General features: G+C 37.3%; 1 protein-coding gene across 17 annotated transcripts in view; it reads left to right on the top strand.

Annotated features, from left to right (window-relative positions):
- The window catches only part of DGKB (diacylglycerol kinase beta), a 367,688-nt gene that overhangs the window by 46,159 nt on the left and 300,224 nt on the right, over window positions 1-21,305 (top strand). For 16 of the 17 annotated variants that reach the window (XM_030503309.1, XM_030503319.1, XM_030503389.1 and 13 more), the window contains exon 2: window positions 2,802-3,053. In XM_030503309.1, coding sequence (XP_030359169.1) covers window positions 2,984-3,053 — 70 coding nt within the window. In that variant the 5' untranslated portion in view covers window positions 2,802-2,983. Of the gene's footprint in view, window positions 1-2,801; window positions 3,054-21,305 lie in introns of those variants that run through there. The other variant, XM_030503422.1, reaches the window with a different exon arrangement.

The following is a 21,305-nucleotide window of genomic DNA, read 5'->3' as shown; positions in this document are numbered from 1 at the left end:
GTTTCTCACTGCATGACTTTCCTGGAGTTCTGAAAGAACATTAAAATAAAGTGCAAGGGAATGCATTTAAATTAAAGCTACTGAAAAAATAACATAAATTAATATTTTCTTATACAGAAATGATGATATCTGTATAAGAGATAGGTGATGTTGAAATATTTACCTTCATAAATGACATGCATCATATAACATGAATATGCTTTGGTGACTTTTGTCCTCAGTGTCTGTATAATGTGCTTGATTTCTTATAGCTACATTATTATCTATATAAAATGGGAAGATGACACTGTAAATGATTTAACTGTGAAAATTAAAAGATGCAGGGAGCAGGGACCTTTTCTTATTTAGGACTCCCCTGAAGCAGAACTAAAAATTAAGCCTTTATAAAGTTCCTTTCACTGAGATTTTCCCCATTATGTTTCTGTATATTCCTCTATTACATGCACTGAGGTGGTGTTCAGGACCTGGCTGCAGTCCCAAAGACCAGCTAACCATGCTCAGAGGCCTTCCTACCTGCCATTACTGTTCCCAGATTAAACTTGGCAAATTAGTTCCACTAGGTTCCCCTCAGTCTTCCCTTTCAAATGAAGGACCTTGCACTTGGAGTGTTTTACATGTAGCCTTAAATTCTGTTGTATCTTCCATGCTGACTCTGCTGACTTACACAAAGACTACATCTTTCCTGTGGACTGCCATGCCCGTACTAATTTTTTCCATTGCTGTCATCTCATTCGGGTCATGTACCTTTTCTTGCAGCACTGTTTGTAGGCAGCAGAGCCTGGATGTCTGGTAAAGGGAAAACAATATCTGGGGTGCTCATTTAGATCAGAAGTTGGAGAAGGGGAAGTCTGCTCATGTACTGTGTATACAACAAACCCTGTAGGCAGTGGTCAGGTACTGCATATGAATGGATTGATCAGTTTAGAGCGCACAGCTATTATTACCATGCTAACAATAGCAATTCCAATGGTAAGCTGCTTATAAAAAATATTCATATTAAATAATTGACATAATCTCTAACTGTACAGCATTCAGCAGTGTTAGCTTTTGCAGAAAATGAAGCTAATGTAGTTAAGAATACAAAAAGTAATACTGGATGAAATTGTGGTAGAAAATTGTGGATCTATTAAATCAATTATGCAAATATAAGAACATTTTCAATAAAACCTAATCAGTTGCCATCAGAATATGAGAAAAACATGCCTTTCTGAAGAAATAAAGCTGTCTTCAATACAATCTAATCAAGTACCAGAAATGAAACATCTCTAATTAGATTAAAATGTCCTTGTTGACCATAGTTATTTTCTTTTGTCATAAATCAGAAGTCTGAAGTTCTCAAGACAGAATGATAGCATTTCTTACTGCCTGTCGCTTTTAGCTTTTGTATTTATTGCCCTTTTTCTGGCACTGATGTTAATTCGCTGATATGAGTTGCACAAATGATTTACCAGCAGAGGTCTGAGAGCAATGAAAGCATGCTCTGAGACTGCAGTGTCTTTCTTCCGGAATTTCTTTTTCCAGCAATGGTACTCATACGTAAGATAGGAGACGAAAAAAAAATCCACAAAAAAAACCAAAACCCAAAACCCACGCCCTTCCCCCCAAAACCAAGCCAAACAAAAAACCTCTTGTCTATCATTTTTTCATATGCTTCTGTTCCTAGCTACTCTTTCTCTTCCTTCCCCCCTGCACCTGACATAGTATTCCTTTTTTTCTCCTCTTCCAGCTGCCAATATCTTCCTTAGCACTCTTTCCATTACTGTGTCAGTCTCTTCTGGTCTGAATTTTTCCTTTTGCTCTTTTTGTAATTTGACCCTTGTAAATGACACATTGCTAGGCATATAAAAAGATTCCACTTATGGTCTAAAATTAGCTTTTTCATTTAAACTTGTCATCTAGGCAACCTCTGTAATCAATAGCGAAAGATAAATACCACAAGAAGGCAATTCATCACCTTTTTAAGATTATGTTGAAACTGGAGGGATTAATTGCTGTCTGGGCCACCTGTCTCTTTCTGTTGATTAAAGAGAGTGCCCTAGATGACAATCTTGGTTGAGGTACCTGACTTTCAAATGGCTAAAATTAGATTAAAAGTATCCCACCTGTTGTGCAAGAAGTAGTGTTGGTAATGCATTGCCTTTGTAAGGTCTGTCCTACAGAGGTAGAAACTGCATAAAATTGGAATGAAATGGCAGACACAGTTTGATATTTTTTTTTTTTTTTAACTGAACTAATTTGCAATGGTGCCAACAGTTATATTTGCTTTTTAGTAGTGATTTTAGCAATGTTGTGACATTCTTGAAATCAAACCCCTACTATTTTGTTAGAATAGTTAATATTTATGGAGCTCTTGTGAATTTCTTGCCAAACTGCAGAATCCATTTGGTTTTTGATAGGTAGAGTTAGAAGCTTCAGAACACTTCTGAGAAGGACACGCAGCACTGTACAACAACATAATGGATACAAAATCAGTTATATGCATTCAATTTTAAAATCATAGGGAACTAAATTTACTGGTAGATAGTATCTACTGTTGCAGTGCTTGTTACTAAATCAGAAACATCCCCACACAAGGTGTCCAGATACAATTTGATCATAAAGAATCAATAACTTTATCAATGCTGCATGTAAGCATTTGGAATTCTAAAAATAAAATTTTGAAATACATATAAAACTATTTTTTGACAAATACTGTAAGTATTTTCAAGCAAACCTTTATATAAGAAAATATTTATCTGTTACAGCTATTCCCGTAGGAAAACTGGTATTTGTATTTCTAATGTTTGATTTTCTTTTAACAGTGCTGTAACTCACCACTGAAACAACACACTGGGAACAGTTCATAGCATCAGATCTTCATCTATGTAGACTGATGCCATCTTGCCAGCCTCCAAGCACAGACAACTGAAGCTTTATGAAGTTTATATCACCTGGTTCAAAGGGAATGTTTTTCTGATATTTAACAAAGGCCCTTACTGCCAGTATGACGAGCCAGGAGAAGTGGGTTAACCTGAGCCCTGGAGAGTTCTCTCAGCTTCAGAAATATGCAGAATGTAAGTAATTTTTGAAATATGTGAATTTATGGCTAATTTAAAATTAAGTATATTTTGAATGCATAATATATTATATTATAGATGTTACTATGAAGTAAGAGGTTAAATTATGGTTTGTATTTATGGTTTTTAATCCAAAAAATACATTCTTTGAGGGAAAAAATTCATCATTAACAGTTCATAGGTCACCAGAGTGGGGTTTGTAGTGAAGAAGGCTTGCTCAGTCAGGAAGGAAACAGATTCCAGGGGAAACACATGTAGGTGTTCAATATGAAGGTGTTTCTAATACGATAAACAATGTGAGGGAGTTGTCCTGTGAAAGAGCAGAAACAAAAATTATGTGCTTAGAGTATACTGTATATGAGATACTGTATATGAAAAGTTAGATTTAGGAGATGGTTTATGAAGCCTGATAAGAACTAAACTGGAAAAGGTCAAGAACGTTTAGGAAGTTTTCATGTTTGGTAAGTAATCTAAATATGTATTTTTAAAAACTGAGAAAATCTCCTATGATTTGTGAATGTTGTTGATTTATTACTAAAGGAAACATTTGCTTATAAGGTAAAATGAAGACTGGTGATTAGTTGTTGGGATTTCTTTTTGCCCGTGACGTGATAGCATATACTTAATTGCATTTCAGTGTAGTCATCTAACAGAATAATCACAAAATGATAATTAGAGTTTAAGTTTGATGTAGAGACTTCACTTCATAAATCTTACCTAAATTACAACATTGTTTTAACTTCCCACGGGGTCACAGCTTCCTTGGGGTATCCCCCTGCTCTGGCATGGGGTCCTCCATGGGTTGCAGATGGAAATCTGCTCCACCGTGGACGTCCATGGGTTGCAGGGGCACAGCCTGCCTCACCATGGTCTTCACCACGGGGGATATCTGGAGCACCTCTTCCGCTTCCTTCTTCACTGACCTTGGTGTCTGCAGAGCAGTTTCTCTTACATATTATCACTCCTTTCTCTGGCTACAGTTGCAGCCAGAGGTGCTACCACTGTCGCTTATGGGCTCGGCCTCGGCTAGTGGCGGGTCTGTCTTGCTGCTGGCTGGCATTGGCTCTATTGGACATGGGTAGCTACTGGCATCTTCTCACAGAAGCTATCTCTGTAGCCCCTCCACTACCAAAACCTTGCCACTCAAACCTAACAACAACAGGCTGAAATATGAAAAGAACTGTTCTTCTAAGTTCATTATACAAATATATGTGAGATTATTTTTTAAACTGAGTCAATTCAAGCAGGTTTTTGACTGTAAGATATGCATAAGACTGAAAGTAAGTAGTAGCGCTTCAAACAGTAAGACCTACAGAAAGGATTTTTTCTGATATGTTAGTGTGCACGCATTTTGGTGTGCAAATAAAAAGTAATAATACTGAATGGTAAAGAGAGAAAACATGAAGAAATTCTTAAACTGTTACAGAGGCGTGTACTAGACTGACCTGAGCTCAGAGGATGGAATTGAGAGTTCACACTTAAACCTCTATATCACACTGCTGTGCTTAAATACTAAGTGTTGATGATTCACAGCATCTACTATTTGATGCAAAACCAGATACCTTTAGCAGGTGTGCTGAGGTACCTTGCACTAACCAGTAGGAATCTTTAAGCACTGGCTGTATTTTGCTTTCTGCTTCTCTTTGGAGTCTAAATAAATTTGATTAAGAAAGTTTGCTCATTTATTTTTAGGAGAGGACTCAGTGTTCTGCATTTCATGTGCCTATCCACCCAGAAAATATTCTCTTTGAAATGCATTTGCCAGTGTTTTGCGTATTTGTTTGATGGTCAGAAAGAACCCTCACAGAGTTCCCTTTTCAAGCTGAATTCCCTGCACCAAAGCTGGCTACAGAATGAGATAGTGTTTTGCTTGTGTGACCCCCAGCTGCTGCCCTCCACACAAGCACACACCACCTTTCTGGTTTGATAGCCTTAGTTTTGAGCCAATATGGGAAGGGGTAGTAAGCCAGACTGTTCTACTGCATAGCAGACAGGGCACACTTGTAGGAGTGAAGAAATTGGGTTTGAATCTTCTGAGGTTGAAGCTTGATTTGAGCTTTCTCTTAACCAGGAGGCAAGCCTATCTCACTTCCACATGGTTTATGAAGGTGACTGTTGCTGTCTGACTTGGCTGAAATCAGTCACATCTGCAGGAATTATGGTTTCTGAGAATAGCAGAGGAATGCGTTCTAAGAGGCAAATTAAGTGTCTCTTCTTTAGACTGTAACAGAAGTCAGGAGACAGCTAGATGAGCTGCTTCTTTTCTGCATCAGTTAATTTTGGTCATGTAAAGGAATTTTCAAACCGTATTGAGATACAGGCTGCAGAGATAATAAGGTTAAGTGCTTCCAGAGTTAGATTTTATGTGCAGAACTGTAGCTGGGTGAGTGTGGACATTATAGATACAGCTGTCCTGGGCTTAGAGTTCTGAATTTAGCCTAAATCCCCTTTTTAGTCACCAAAATAAGTGTGTTGATCTTTCCCTACGTAAAGCCCATTAAACTCCTCATGTGGGTTCTAATGCTGTGGCAGAGACATGTGCTTTCCAGTTCCTGACTGGAACACAGTTTGATCCAGTTCAGTGTAGTTCTGCTTTTAATTAGTTAACTAATCTTGTGTCATCTTGATGATGGCCTGTCACTATTGCAAGTACAGTTAAACAAACAAGGCCTGCTCCTAGCTCTGTGTGCAGATGCTGTCCTTGGTATCCCATTGAGAAGTTCCTGCCGTGTGTCTTGTCTGCCTGTCATCTTCATCACATATTTATAGTATGATTCTCATTCTCTGCTTTATTCAAGTGTATTGTTCAGTGGATACAAACTGTGAATTTAAAATTTCTTTCCTGAATACATACCAGCTTTTCCCAATTTCCAAAAATGTGACTGAACAGCAAAGGAAAATGAGTTCTCCACCACTTGTTCCTAATCACAAAACACTTCTCTCTAAGCAACGCTCAGAACTTTATAGTAAATTAATATCCAGTAAATTAATCCGAGGAATATCCATAATAAGAAGAAATGTGTGTTTTTAAGTGAATGTGTGTTTTTAAGTGACCATGTTTCCTAATACTTGGCTCTTTGCAGTTGATATGCATATCTGTGGTTTTTGGAAGAACAATTATTTCCAAAGACAGTTCCTCTGTGTCCTCCTTGCTGGTCAAATTAAAAATCTCCTCCTTCTCTCGTTCTTAAGAGACAGTAGTAGAAAATAGATTACATTAGATCTTTCTGTGGTTTTAAAATGCCTCAGAAGAATATGTGAAAAGAAACAACCAAAATAACTGGTGTATTTATGTAATAGTATTAATAACAATAAAAACAATAAATAATAATGTAGCCCACACCAAATCCTGAAGATTCATTGGAAATATGTGCACTCAGAAGAAATTTTATTTTTTTTTCTCCTTTAGATTTTATGATCAATGCTGGCTGTGTGAAAGAAAGGTGAAAGGTGAAAAACCTGTTCTGCATAAAAATGTTACTGCATGGGGTGAGGTACACACAGCACTTTCCAGGCAGAGATTTTCTTCAGAACTGTATAGTACCAAGTATCTGCATAGTTCTGTACTACTCCTAACAGCAGATTGGATTGTAAGAACATTAGAGATAAACAATATAAATACCTTCATTGTGATTATTATTTGTATGGTAATTTTGATTAGTTTGGACAGAGGTTTTTGAATGCTGTTTAAGTGAATGTTCAATCTCCTTTTTATTAAATAAAGTTGTTGTAGTCCAAATCATATGTTAGGGGCAGTTTAGAAGATCCTGCTCCAAAAGTAAGTGAGAAAACACTGAAGAGATAGAAACAGTTAAAACAAGGCATTTTCATGATTCAGCTAGGCTTTAAAAGACAGAAGAAAGGACTGTCCTTCCCTTAGTAGGCAGAGAAAGGCAGAGGAAAAGACCTCTGAGCTCTGGCAGCATGTGCACCCTGGGGAAATAGCTTGGTTTTGTGTTGTCCTTTTGAGTTTGTCAGCAAAATGTGCCCTGAGGAAAAAGCCTAAAAAAGACTTTTTGCAAAACTTTTGGCAGTGATTTTTTTCCCAGGCTGGTGGAGGAGAACTTGGGCAGACTGTCACAGCCTGAAGATAGAAATAGATGTTGGAGAGCTACTGAAATGGCTGTGAGAACAGGAACAGCATCAACAGCTGCAGCATCTTTTGATGTAGCATCAATAGCTACCACAAGAACTAGACAGTGTGAGAGTTTTCTAGGGGAATAGAAAGGAGGAACTTGTGAAAAAGATCTCTCAAGAGAAACAGGAAGGTCAGCAAACATTTTGGTCCAGAGTGGAGTTGCCAGAGACTCTTGGGTGGGTTTGATTCTGTGGCCCTCACAGATGGAAAAGATTTTCTTTTACAATGGGTATAAATGATAACCTGTGGGGAGCTTCATACATGTGGCAGCTGGTCACCAGCAGCTATGGGCCCCATTACACAATCCCTCAGAGTCCCAGGCTTCTAGTGCCACATGGAATTGTGCTCATTCTAATGAGGGAATGGGCCTTATCTAAGAATGCAGATTGCTAAAACCAGCTATTTTTGGCTGCGTGGAAATTTGAGAGAAAAAATTGCTAGTGATTACTGAGAATAGTTTTACCCCAATTTTTGGATATGAGGAGTATGGTGTTTCTGGTGCTGTTGGTAAAGATGGAGGAAATTAAGTTCTCATAAAGTTTTGTCAGAACCTGTCAAACTGGCTGAAAGATTGAGTCTGCCAGTGCTGCCTGTACAATACCCATGCACTTGGAGAACTTCATGGAGAAGGATGATGCGTCTTTCGAGAGATCCCCTCTTTGCATGCAAGGCCTGTTGGGGGTGGAAGAGCCAGAAAAAGTGTCCAGTTGACGATTCATGGAGTCTGAATCCTAATTCTGAGCCTGTGACTGGGGACTAAAAGTATCACTAAGATTAATAGGTGTCCCACTCAAGGGTTTGGTGGGGCACTTGCTTTAGTTCTTCTAAGAGATGAACTATCAACTATGCTTATTGATACAACACTGTATTTATTTATTTATTTATTTATTTACTTACTTACTTTAAAGAACCATGAATTTAAATTCCTGATGCACATTCCTGTGTTGTACCAATTCAGAGAAAATGGGATAGAAATATTATACCTGATAGGTTTAGGTTCTACTCAGTTTTATTGGTAAGAAAAACTGAACTCCGTCCAAAGGAAGGTGGGTGTATACAGTCTGCACTAATGAAGGTATTAGATCCAGTTTTATGGCTCGTGTTAGTCTGAAATCCAGAAAAGAAAAGATAAAAAGATGTGATTTTATTTTTTTGTTTAACCAGTCATATTTGGCACTTGGCTTCTGAAGATTGTTTTACAGATGAAATTGTTGTGGGGATGGAGAGCTGGGCACCAACGTCAGCTGCAGAAGTATTAGTGATTTCTTTCCATTCTCTCCTCAGGAATTCTGTGTTAAGACTTGAAGAGGATGTCAGATAGGTATGATAAGCTGAGCATCTCTGAAGGAAAAAAGCTGATGAACGTAGAGTAATACAGTATGATCTGGATGTCTGAGATGGGCTTTCTAATGACTTACAATGTTTACTGTTCCTGCCATGATATAAGCCAATCTTTTACTAGCAGATGGGTTTTTACCCAAACAGCAGTCAGTCAATTCTCCAGTTAACCTGTCTAGGGTAAACAGTGTCATATTGTTTATGTACTCTGTCATATTGTTTATGTACTCTGTCCACAACTGTGAGTAAGGAGGAACCTTCTCATAGCAGTCCGGTGGGATACTCAGGTGGGTGCAGAACTTATTTCCTGCTTCCATGCCCATACTGAAGAAGGGCGTCCAACTTGTTTAAGGTACAATAAGCTATTTAGGGAAAGGGACAATGCAGAAGAGAGTGCTGACCTCCTTTAAGTAAAGGGTCTATCAAATTATTCAGGAATCACTTTATTTCATGACAAAGGCAAATGCATTTGAATCCTTTTAGTCCCTCTCAGGCTACTTTATATTCTAATTTAAAACAATCTTTTAGGAACTAATGGCTTTCCTAGAACTTTGTTTGAATTGTACACAGTAATGGCACAAAGTTAGGTCACATTGAGTGACTTTTTGAGTATCTTATTACGGTATTATGTTCATGACTTAGCTAATTTCAGGGATCCTCCCCTGTCATCTGAGTAAAGAAACTGTGCCAGCTGTAGGGAGACATGTTTTGAGAGGAAAATAGTGAATTTATATTAGTTTGTGACTATCAGGTGGCAGAACTGGGACATACTCTGCTGTTTAGAAGATCCCTATTCCTCTGCAGAACATAGGATGCTCCTAGAAATATCTGACTTGTTCAGGAGTTCTAATATAAAAGGATTATAACCAGCAAAATGCAAGGTTACTGTTGGGGCTGCATGCTGTTGATTGGAGACTGCTAGCAAGAGATCGTACATCATAACAGAAAGAGACTTAGGGCATTTAGTAAAAGCAGGGAAGGCAATAGGCCTTTTGAGTAAACTTGCAATTCAGAATTTTTAAAGACATTGACAAATTGGTCCAGGGTAGGATCAGTTCAGTGAAGCATCAGCTGTTTTTATCTTCAGTTCTTGTCCTAAAGAGCTGCTTCTGGTTCCTGAGTGATTGAGTGGCAAGGTCAAAAATACGATGGCTCAGAAACTTGCAACTTTCATAAGGGGTAACAGAAGTTTATGGAGGAAATTGTGTTAATCGTTCTAGTGCTAACATACTTCATTTGTCCATTTTAGGAAAGCTAGTGAAAGTGTCAAGGTTTTTTGCCTATTTAGATCTCTTATGGAAGAAATGTTAGAGGACTTAGAGAAGGAAAAAATTGATGCAGCTTATTAGGTAGTACTAAGTTGCATCGATCCCAGACTTCAGAGATAAAATACTGTTAGAAGAGGCTGTTGTTATTACAAAGTCATCATTTGAGCATAGGGAGGGACTGGCCATGTTTCCTGTGTGATGAATAGGACACTGTCCTGTCATCAAGAGCATTTGGTGGCCTCACTTTGAAGATGGTAACTTACTTGCAACCCTCCTGCACATCTGATTCATCTGGGGGAATGGGGAGAGAAGGCAGGCACAACACCTGGAGAAGATTGTGATGTTTACTCAGTCTCATTGAGCAGTGAAACTCAACTGAATTGGTTGTGTTGAGACTGGATAGTGTTAGATTTTTTGGATAATCATGTTATTTTCTAGATTGTGCTACTAAGTTTCCAGTGCTTCCACTGATGGTGTAGTGGCTCTTTAGGTATCTGGGAAGGATAAGTTAGTAAGAGCTCTGGCGCTGCCAGTAGTATCAGGACTTGTGTTAGCTCTTAGACATGTAGATGGATCCATGGTTCTCAAGTAATATAGTCAGACTCCCAGATGCTGGGCCTTTGTTGCAATAGAAAGGAATTCACAGAATTGCAGAATGGTTTGGGTTGGAAGGGACCTTAAAGATCATCTTTAAGTCTTTAGGGGAAAAGCCAATAACTGTGTCTGTGTGTTTCAGTTTTCAAGGATATCATTGCAAGAAGCAAATCTAAAGAGTTCTTTCAAAGTCCAAAATAGAAACCCTAGTTCTCAAGTTTCTGTGTCTGTGGGATCCATGGTGTGTGGTGGCTGGCTGCGGTACCTCCTATCTTAGAATCCTGAAAGGCAAATGGTGTCATCTCACCTTGGTTTCTGTTTCCTCTGTCAAAAATAAAGATTTCTTTCTAGAATTAAATCTGCACAGATAAACACTTCCAGTTGTTAACGCCCAGTGTTAACAGCATCAGCTGTTACTGGCATTGAACACACATTGAGGTTATTACAAGTCAGACATATGGTCATAAAATTACTGCATGTATAAAATACTGTAAAATGTATAAACATCGATTACACCTTTGTTGTATTTACTGTGTTTCTGTGTATCTTACGTATTTCTTTTCCTTTATTATTTGGTTGTTTCTATGGACATTTGCATGTAAACAGTGAGAAGCTCTTGTTTCTTAAAGAGTTCATCCCTTCCTATTGCTTATTCTCCATTATAAAGATTTGGGGAATAATTCAATTAGTTGCTGTGGAAATGAGCTGGATGTCACAAACAGAGAATTACAGTTCACCAAGCCTTGAAGAAACAAAATGAAGGGAGAATGGACTAATTGTGGGGGCCATGTGACTGTGTCAGAATCTCAGCTCTCATTAAAAGCATGTATTTTTAGTCCTTGTGAAGAGCTTGAAAGTGTAATTCAAATAATGACAATCTGTGACTCATCGACAAACTGGGGGGGGGGGGGAAAGCTCTGAGAGAGAATGATCCTGATTTGTTTCTATGGGATTCAAAATGGAAGAACCAGGTAGCTTGCAGTAGGTCCCCTCAGTCCAGCAATACTTTGTATGACTGAAGAGAGAAGGGGCAAGCTGCTCATCCAACTCATCTGCTGAAAAAACTGTGTGTTGTTATTAGTGTTAGTGCTGATGCTGTTCTGCCCTTCCTGGGTTTTTTTGGATTTCTCCTGAAGAAAGGAGAGCCAAAGCTGCTTTCCTTGTTGCTTTTGAGAACAGGCGATAGGTTGCTCTTGGTGGTTCAAATTGAGAATCGGAGGCCTATTTGAAAGAGAGTGGGCTTAGCACTGCCTAATGGTGTCAGAAGACCTCTCTTCATGTGCTATTTGTTGGGGTCGAAGGGCCTTGGATTGCATTCCTCTCTGTTGTTTTCTGCCAATTAAAAGAAGCAAAAATGTTAAATGTGCTTATAATTATGTATGTTTTCATTGTTTTTTCAAGCACTAAAAATATATTGCTTTTTATGTGGCTTTGGAGGATTTTTAGTGGGTGTTGTGGAGTGTCACTGCATAGTTTTGTTGCCTGCATTGTAAAATGTAATGGCTTTTTGAGGATATTACTGATAGCTGAATTTGGTTTTAGAACTGTTAATTTTGTGGGGTTTACAATTTTATTAAAGCAAGCATGGAATATTGAGAAAAGAACTTGTGATTCCAATGTAATATTTTCTTGTGTAGTTTCTAAAAATTCTGGGTTTTATTTTCAACATAAAAGGTTATAAATAATTTGCGATATTGAGACACTCAATGGTAGCAGAAATGATGGTTAGTGATAATGGATTTGTTTTGATGAAGGTATTTCCCAGAATTAACTGGCCTAGCAGAAGGTGTTTGCGTTGTTGTTTTGAGTAGGTTTTTTTTGTTTGTTTGATTTTAAGTAGAGGGCCATTTCTACTTTTAATATGTTATTTATGTTTGAGATTCACTAGTAAGATGGAACAGAATCTAGGATGTTTACCTGTATCAGATAGATTAATTACAGACCCTGGCAGTCATTGTTGACATCACTGCTTTCGAAGAAATCCTAGGCTGTATATAGTATAAGAGCCTATGTATTGTAGAGGTTGAAATGAATGGAAGTGAAAATTTTAGACAGATGTGAGAGGAGAATGGAAAGATGGTTTATAGACCACATATGTGTCCAAGTGCTTTATTGAACAGAGGCATTTCAGTTCTGGATAGGCTCTAAGAGTTTGAGATATTATTGAAATGATACTAGAGATAATGAAAGCAGATTGAAGAGATGCAAAGAAAAAGAGTGAGTGGCAAGGTAAGTACATTGCTCAAGTTTTCAACTAAGGTTACAGATAGATGGTAACTACCATTTTAGCAGCATGAAATAGGAATTCCTGCAATGAAAAAGAGGGGGAATTGAAAATTAAACCATGGGAAAACAAAACAAGTGTCTTCAAATAAAGTTGGAGTCTAATAACTTTTGATAGGCCAAAATTCATGGATCTGTGCTATTTTTGCAACTCATAGATAATGCATTGAATGATTTAAGGAAACAGAAGAACAGATCTCGGAGATTAGGCGTCGGAACAGCAGACAGGAGCCAAGACAAAGCTCAGTACTTAAAGATTGATTTTTGGAAATTCTTACTTGACAGTTGGGTGTTTGGTTATAAAAGAAAAAAAAAAAAAAAGGTGAGGTTGAGAGGAATGACCTGGGGTAGAAGGAAAAGAATTGTTTTAGAACCTTAGTGGCTAAACAAATTTTTCCTTCTAACAGTGATCTAAATTAACTATTTTGTCTCTGTAGAGAGCCTGTAGAAGTTTTTTAATACATTATTTATATATATAAATTATATATAAATATATAATTATTATATATATAATTCTTTTATATGTATATAATATATATGAATTTCTAAATAATTTGTATATATAAATCTATGAAAAAGTCCACAGGTACTATTATTTTTGACTACTTATTTAGCTAATTTTGGCTGAGGGTGAATCTAAAGAAGTACTCAAATTCGAATCTGAAATAAGCAACTTGCATTCCCTTTGAGTGCTCTTATTCTAGAATAAATCAGAAATTATCACGAATTCAGAATTATTTTAGCAGAAAAGATGTTAGCTAATTGGGAATTAGCTAATAGTTAAAGGAATACTGATCTATTTCACATTCCTTTAAGCATAGAACCATATTTTTATATTTTGCTTCAGACACAGTGAATTTTGCGTGTCATGTCCCAGCTCATTATTTCATCTATGGTCTAATGTGATAACTCCAAAGAGGACCATGACATCTGCAAGCAGTATATGACACTGATGTAATTTTGAATTATTGGTGCTTTAAGAGAATTCTTGGGAGTTTGAGATCCACAGAAAGAATGACAAAATATGATTAAGTTGTCCCAAATGGTAGAAGAGCACATTTTGAAGTATTTCCCAGTGTGTCTAGATGTTTAAATTAAATCATGCACTGAAGTTTTCCTGGATTATGTTTCAAGAAGAAAGTGCCAAAGTAGCACTTCCTTCTAGAGGTGTAATGACTGGCTACATAGGAGGACTACTGGGCTCTTCAAATTGCAAACTCTCCAAGACAGACTCTTAAGATAAATACTTTGCAGTGTACACATTGGAGCTTAAAGTTATCCAGTCTCATAAACTAAATAAATATACTTGAAATTTCATGGTTTTCCTACCATTAATAGCTTCCATAAGAACTGGAGTTTCTTTTTTACCTCTCCCCCTTTTTTTTTTTTCCATCCGCATTTTGTTATCTCGCCACAAAACCTGTGTAGCATCTTTGGCTAACAACACCCCCTTCCCTCCCACACCCTATCCAAAACAAAACAAAACCCCCCAAACTAATCCAGTCATCTCTACAGCTTAGCATCCTGTCGCTGGGAGGCATGCATCTGAAAAGTTTCATAAGGCTTCCAGGCACAAATATGTTAATCTTTATTCAGGGTCTATCTTGACATAAAAAGCAATACCAAATTTTGCATAATTATGCATGATGGGTTATAATCACATCTCCATTTAATTATTTTAGTGGAAACTAGCGATATGGTCTCTGCACTACAGAAAGTCTTCGGCTTGAAACTGAGTCAGACCTCATTCAGTGTTGTGTTGCTACTAGTGAATAAAGCTGAATAAACTGTTCTAAATAACTTGAGTTAATAATAGGGAACATACTATGTCACTGCATTTTTTGTCATGTTAAACTTGCCAGTTAATGTGTACTTCAACTTTTATCCTGAAAGATGTTATGGAAGGTGGGGAATTATGTCATTTTATTCAATTGGAATGCTCACCTGAAATGTTATATGTACAGAAAATTGTTCTGTCCAATGCAGAATTTGTCGTGTTCTGGTTTTCCCCCTCAGGAGTCATGTAGTACAACTAGGGATACACAAGAGCTCTATTTATATGGGTTTGCTGTTCATGCTGTCAGTGATAGAGAAATTGTGTTCACTTGCTGCTGGTTGCTACACAAATTGCAGTGCCAAAGAGCAGTATGTGTACTGTTCTGAGCTAGCAATTAAGGCAAACTGGTAGGGTTTTTATTGTGATTAGTCCTATATATAACAGCAGGTGAGTTTTTATATGTGCTCCTTTTACTCAAACTGCTAATGTATCACTATGAACTTGTCTGTAATAGCATTCTAGTGTTTTTACACCAAGCTTCTTACAGACCACATAGCCATACCTTTAACTTGTTAAAATGAAGAGGGGTAATAAGAAAGAAACATGCACCCAGGGTTCTCAAGTAGCGTTAGCTTAGAAGAGCTGATCATCTGCTTTGCTTTACAGATTGTGAAGCATCTCTGGGGATTTGATTGCATTGTTTTTACTAAATGCCTGTGTTTATCTGCTCAGTCTTTTCCATAAATGCTGTCTTAATGCCCTATTCTGTTTTGAGGAGTGGATTCTACCTCATTTTCTTTCTCCTTTTGTGAAGGAGATGAAAATGCTTCCCATTTCTCCCAACTGTTTAGTTCTTATAAAGCAATAATTGTTGTGTAAAAATGGAACTAATGGAAGAAATGGGAAGCATTTTCATCCCTTTCATGAAAGGAGAACAAAATCCTTTACCATACCATATCAGATTCTTATTATTTTCAACATGCATTATTTTCCTGAATCGGTTTTTGGTGTTAGTAGTTATGCAGAATATCAGTGTTGTCTTAATTTTCATGAAACAACTCTTCACCAGGAGAACTTCTCACTTTTACTGATACTGGCTTTCAATTTACTGTAAGTAATACTCTTACATAATGTAATTCTGAAAAAATTGTTTTCTTCACATACATAGCATTGTTGGGGTTTTTTTCCTCCTCTCTACATGCTTAATCTTTAGATAAAAGGTCTAGTTGTTTATGCTGCGTAGCTTCAGTGATCAATGGATCTTTGTAAAAGTGGTACTCCCAGCCCTTGCTAAATGACCATCAGAACATAGCTTTAGAGCTTGCTATCAGAGCTGAGATTTTTCAGACTACTTTTTTGGTTGGCATCCAGTTGCATTTTGAAATTTTATGCAGTAGTTCTTTTCACCTATTAATTCTAGTGGTCATTTTAGGGGAATAAAAAATGTTCTGCTCCGATTCCGTTTGCAGGTCTGGAAATTCAAACAGCATCTTAAAATATCTAGGCATTTTCTTAGCAGTCTGCTTTTGGAGATTTGAAAAAAATGAGAAAATTATCTTAAATCTTTCTGACTCGTAAAAATTACATTTTAACAACATTAATTTGTACAGGGTACACACCACTGTTCTCTATGGATTTAATTCAATCTCAGTATTTCTTCTGAAAAGACCATCCCATTTCATTTTATCATGCTTTCTCTATTTTTAATCATAGTCAAAACACGATAGTTTTTTTTTTTTAATACATTAATCCTTTACCTTATAAATGGTGCAAATCAAGTACAAACATGGAAAGAGTAAACAAGGAGGCAGAGAAGGTCTGGGTTTTGTAAGCTAGTTATTTTTATGAAAAGATTACAAGTAGCTGTCAGGAATGAAAGATGAGTGGTTGGGAGGCACAGGTGAAAAAAGCAGTAACAACTAAGAAGATTGGAGAAATTTTCCATAAAATAGAATAAAAATAAAGGAAAAGGGGAAACGAAGCTTAATGAGAAACAAGGTAGTGTGCATGAAATTATCAAAGGCTTATGGGTTGGAAAAAGAGAGAAGCTACAGAACTGGGAAGAAGGTGAGAATAAAAAAAGTAGACAGTATTCCTCTGGCTGAGGGATTAATTCATATGTTTTCAGAAAGGTAAGAAGTAATACTTTAAAAATGTAGTTGTTTTTCTGTATTCAAATAGTACTGAATTGCATGTAAGCTTTTAAACAACTTGAATTATAGCTGTTTTGTTTAAAATTGGGCGGAAGTCAATTCTTTGTAAAGTGCTCAGTGCCTTCACAGGACACACAGCAGGCTGAATGGGAAGCCTTCATCCTGATTTTCCAGCTTTTATGTGGTTACAGTTAACTCCATATGATGCACATTTTTGCATTTGTGGTGAAGGTTTCCAGGGAATGACTTGAATTCCGATAGGAGGAAAATGGTGTATTTTCTGTGCGCAGCGCGAGTCTGGTATCGGCAGCCATATTGCTTTGTTGGGCTGTTGAGAAGCTCTGGCTGCCTGCAGGCTGTCCTCCTCCTTATTCACGCTCTTGGCAGCAGGTAGCAACTACTCCTGCTACCCTTTTCAGATGGGTGTCCCCATTTCCACCCCTTCCCTGCTAGGATTCATGACCTCCCCCCTGCATGTATCCACGATCCTCTTTCAGCAATGCCATATCCAGAGTCCCCACACAAACAGCTTTCCACTTCTGCTTAAGGCCATGCTTAGGACGCTGTTTGGCAAGGGAATGGATGCTCATGAGTGAACCTGAGAACCTGCATATAACCAAAAGGGGCTCTGTGGACAAGTTGTGGACGCTGACTTGGATCTTCTTACACAAATAAAAAGACTGTTTGATGTTTGGGAATTTCCCAGAGCATTAACATGCTTGTGCTGCACTTTACAGTGTAGTGTAAAAACTGCTAAGCTAGAAATGAGCAGTTAGCTGGTGCAGCATCACAGCTGGAGTCTATTTTCAGTTTATTTCAGGAGCTCTAGAATTCCTCCAGTGCCTGATTCAAGCTAATCAGAGTATCTTTACATAATAGTGCCATTTGTAGGCACACAGAACAACAAATTCTTTTGAAACAAAACATGGCAGTGTTCCTTTTGAAACATTTGGATGCTTGCAGAATTAAATATTTCAATATTTTACTTGGGAGAAAAAAAAAGGGGAAGTTAAATCTTATTGTCAAAAATATGAATATTTGGTTTATTGGACTATGTTATTTACTGAAGCATTTGGTTTTCTTTTTAACAGAGGAAATTTCTACTAAAATTTTATCAGGGTGTTTTCATAGGACAAAAGCAAATAGTTTGCACAGTCTTAAAAGTAACATTTAAATGTAAGTAAAAGCATTAAAGAGATTTCCTTATTGCTTTAGGATTTTGATTTGGGTGATCTGATTTCTGAAGGCCTCTTCAAAAATTTCAACCTTTACTTTGCTGTCTAAAGTTATCCTCCTGTCTAGCCATTTTATTTATATTCATATCTTTTTTTTTCTTTCAGATTTAGAGGTTATAAGACACAGAAAAGGGGTGTAGATCACAGATTATTTTAGTGTGATTTATCTGAATGCATTCTCTTGTTTGCTATCTGTGACTGACACTAAGCTTGAGATACTCTGACAAGAGTCTGGCATATTTCTTAATGGTGCAGAGGATTGTGCGTCACTACTTCAGGAGACTGGGTCTTTATTGTATGACTTATCTTGAAGCCATGATCTCATACATATTGAAAGCTAGTAAGTAATTTATTCTCTGTCATTTTTTTCTGAACCGAGGCAAGCTACGCCTAATAAGCCTGATCTCCACAAGCAGTCCTGTTAAAAAGTTCACAGATGGTTTACTCTTCCGTTTACTTGGCATGTAACTACATTTTAATTGGAACGTAGCTCCTTCTCACCTACTCTGTTCCCCAGGTTTTTAAGTGAATCTGTTTACAATCATCCTTTTGCCCTTTTTTCTTTGCTTAAATAAAATTATTTTATTAACATATTACTATATTTAAATACTTCTAATAATCAGACTTGTAGAATGTTTAGAATGTTCAGCTGCGAGGTAATGATGAATACAAAAATTTGGGAAGAGTTAAGGTTCTGCTTGCAACTACAATTTCCTCTTTCCAAATGCTGTAATAGTAATTTGTAGTGGTTATTTGTTTTGTTGTTTGTTGTTCAGTTGTTTTGGTTTTTGTTTTTGTTTTTTTGTGTTCATTTTTTTTGTTGTTTTTTTGTTTCCCTCCTCCCCCACCCCCCATAGGAGAGTATTTGATGGAATACCTTTATTCTGAAAAGGAAATTATCCTTTTAGATCATCAGAAACTTAAGGTCTCTGGAAACTTGGAAAATTATTAGATCATAATTTTAGATTCTTTAAGGTCTTCATTGATGAGAAACTGAACAGGAGCCAGCAGTGTGTGCTCGCAGCTCAGAAAGCCAACTGTGTCCTGGGCTGCATCAAAAAGTGTGTGACCAGCAGGTCGAAGGAGGTGATCCTGCCCTTCTACTCTGCTCTTGTGAGACCCCACTTGCAGTACTGTGTGCAGTTCTGGTGTCCTCAACATAAGGAAGGCATGGAGCTGTTGGAGCACGTCCAGAGGAGTGCCACGAGGATGATAAGGTGACTGGAGAACCTCCCATATGAAGACAGGCTGAGCAAATTGGGTCTGTTCATCCTGGAGAAGAGAAGGCTGCATGAAGACTTCATGAAGGGGGCCTGCAAGGATGCTGGAAAGGGGCTCCTCATCAGGGACTGTAAGCGATAGGACAAGGGGCAATGGGTTTAAACTGAAACGGGAAGTTCAGGTTAGATATAAAGAAGTTCTTTACTGTGAGGGTGATGAGGCACTGGAACAGGTTGCCCAAAGACGTGGTAAATGCTCCATCCCTGACAGTGTTCAAGGCCAGGTTGGACAGAACCGTGGGTGACCTAGTCTAGTGGGAGGCATCCCTGCCCATGTTAGGGGGGTTGGAACTAAATGATCTTAAGGTGCTTTCCAGCCCTAACCATTCTATGATTGGTAAGTGATTCAGCATTTCTGAGAGCTTTTTCTGTATAAGGTAGATTACTTACAACTTGGAAAAAAAAATGTGAAGACGCAAAAGAAGAAAAAGGTGAAAGAAGGGATGATTCTAAGATCATCAGAAGAATAAACTTTTCTTTCCTCCTCTGTTTTGTCTTGTTGGTTTTGAATTTTTGTCTGCCTCTTCCTGTCTTCTCCCCTTCTTGTCTTTCTCTTTTCTTGTTCTTTTTATCCTTTTTTGTGATTAACTCTGTCCTTCTTTCCTTTTCATGGCTTTTCTGCATGCTTTTGGTCTGTCAGATCATCTTTGCTCAAATTATCTTGATCTTAGATGCTCTGGACAGTATCATTGTTAATCTTCCTAACTGAACACTATAAAATTAAATAAACAAACCTGTCCTGTGTGAGCATATTGAGGTAGGATTGGATGGATTAGGAAGGGATATAAATTTGAATCCTGTGACCTGTGAGTGTTGTTGGTTCATTACCGTTATGTTGCCTTTTGTCCGTGGCAACATTAAGTTGATGAGTGCCAGAGTCATGTTACTGGTGTTTTGCTACTAGGTTAGATAACTTAATGTTGTTATAATACCTGCACTTTAGGGCTGCATGTTCATAAAAGATTTCAATAAGCTTATATTAAGTTTGTTAGGCTTACAGTAAATAGACATATATCTTTTTTTTTCTCAATAGACATTGAATGTAGTTAAGGGCATATCTTTGTAGTTAGAAGCATAGGTGACAGTAAAGATGTTTTAGTAAATGGATTTATCCCCTTCCTAGTTTTTTTTTTCCTGCTTAGATTTCACTGAGGCGAGATAGCCAAATGATTAATAGGTGTGGAAATTAGGCAGTGGGAATTTTTTATTATGAAAGATCCTGTTGTATGTCTGTTGTCACCCAAGTTTTCCAGTCATTGTTTATAAGATCTTATTCTGGAAAAACATCAGAGGTGGAAAAAATTTATTTGCCTTACACTGTTGTTTGAACTGTAAAAGAATGATAGTCTACTAACCTTAATATAGGTTTTTTTTAGAACTGGGAGGGGTAATGAAAGAAGATGCTGGTACCCATTGTATTGCATATGCCTCAAAGCCTCTAAGGTAACTCTTCAAACATGCTTATAGCCATAGTTACTGCTCCAAGTAGAATCTGCTGGGCCATACTGTTAAAGGAAAGACAGACACTGCCATGTTTTATTTTGAAGGTTCCCATCCTACTAGGCAATGGCAAAAGTCCTGAAATCTTGAGTTTATCATTATAGCGCCCTCCATAGCTTTGTATTTTCAGTGGATTTTTATAGATGTGAGCATGGTATGCAATAGTATTCAAAGCAAAACCAATAGAAGTATTTTTATTAAAATATTTTTAATAAAATCTGCTTGACTTGAGTCAAGGACTGGTTCCTCTCCTGGTCCAAACTGTTGGTTAAAATATCCAAATAAATAGTATAGATCACTAATTGATGTCTAAACAAAAAATCGAACAAAAAAAACCCCCCCAAACCAAACCAACCAACCAAACAAAAAAACCCCAAACCAAACCCAAAACCTTGAGAATGTTAGAAATACATTTAAGATGATTTACTGCCTTGGAAATATTAGGAGTAAACTCCAAGTTAATACAACCTAACTCTGAAAGTTTTGTACTTACTTAACAAGTTCTTTATCTTATTTAGCATAGTTCTTGGTATTCTTATAGGTAAGAAGTGCTTTTACTATGTATGTACTCAGAATTGGTCGAACTTTGTTTTACCCTTCACTCAGTTACGTTATATGCATTTGTATCTAGTATAAGCGGCATTTTCCCCAGTTTATTTGATGGGGTTTTTGGTTTGTTGGGT

This window comes from Strigops habroptila, chromosome 1 (genome assembly GCF_004027225.2).
Source record: "Strigops habroptila isolate Jane chromosome 1, bStrHab1.2.pri, whole genome shotgun sequence".
Taxonomy (NCBI): domain Eukaryota; kingdom Metazoa; phylum Chordata; class Aves; order Psittaciformes; family Psittacidae; genus Strigops; species Strigops habroptila.
This window is presented reverse-complemented; position numbering and strand designations above follow the sequence as displayed.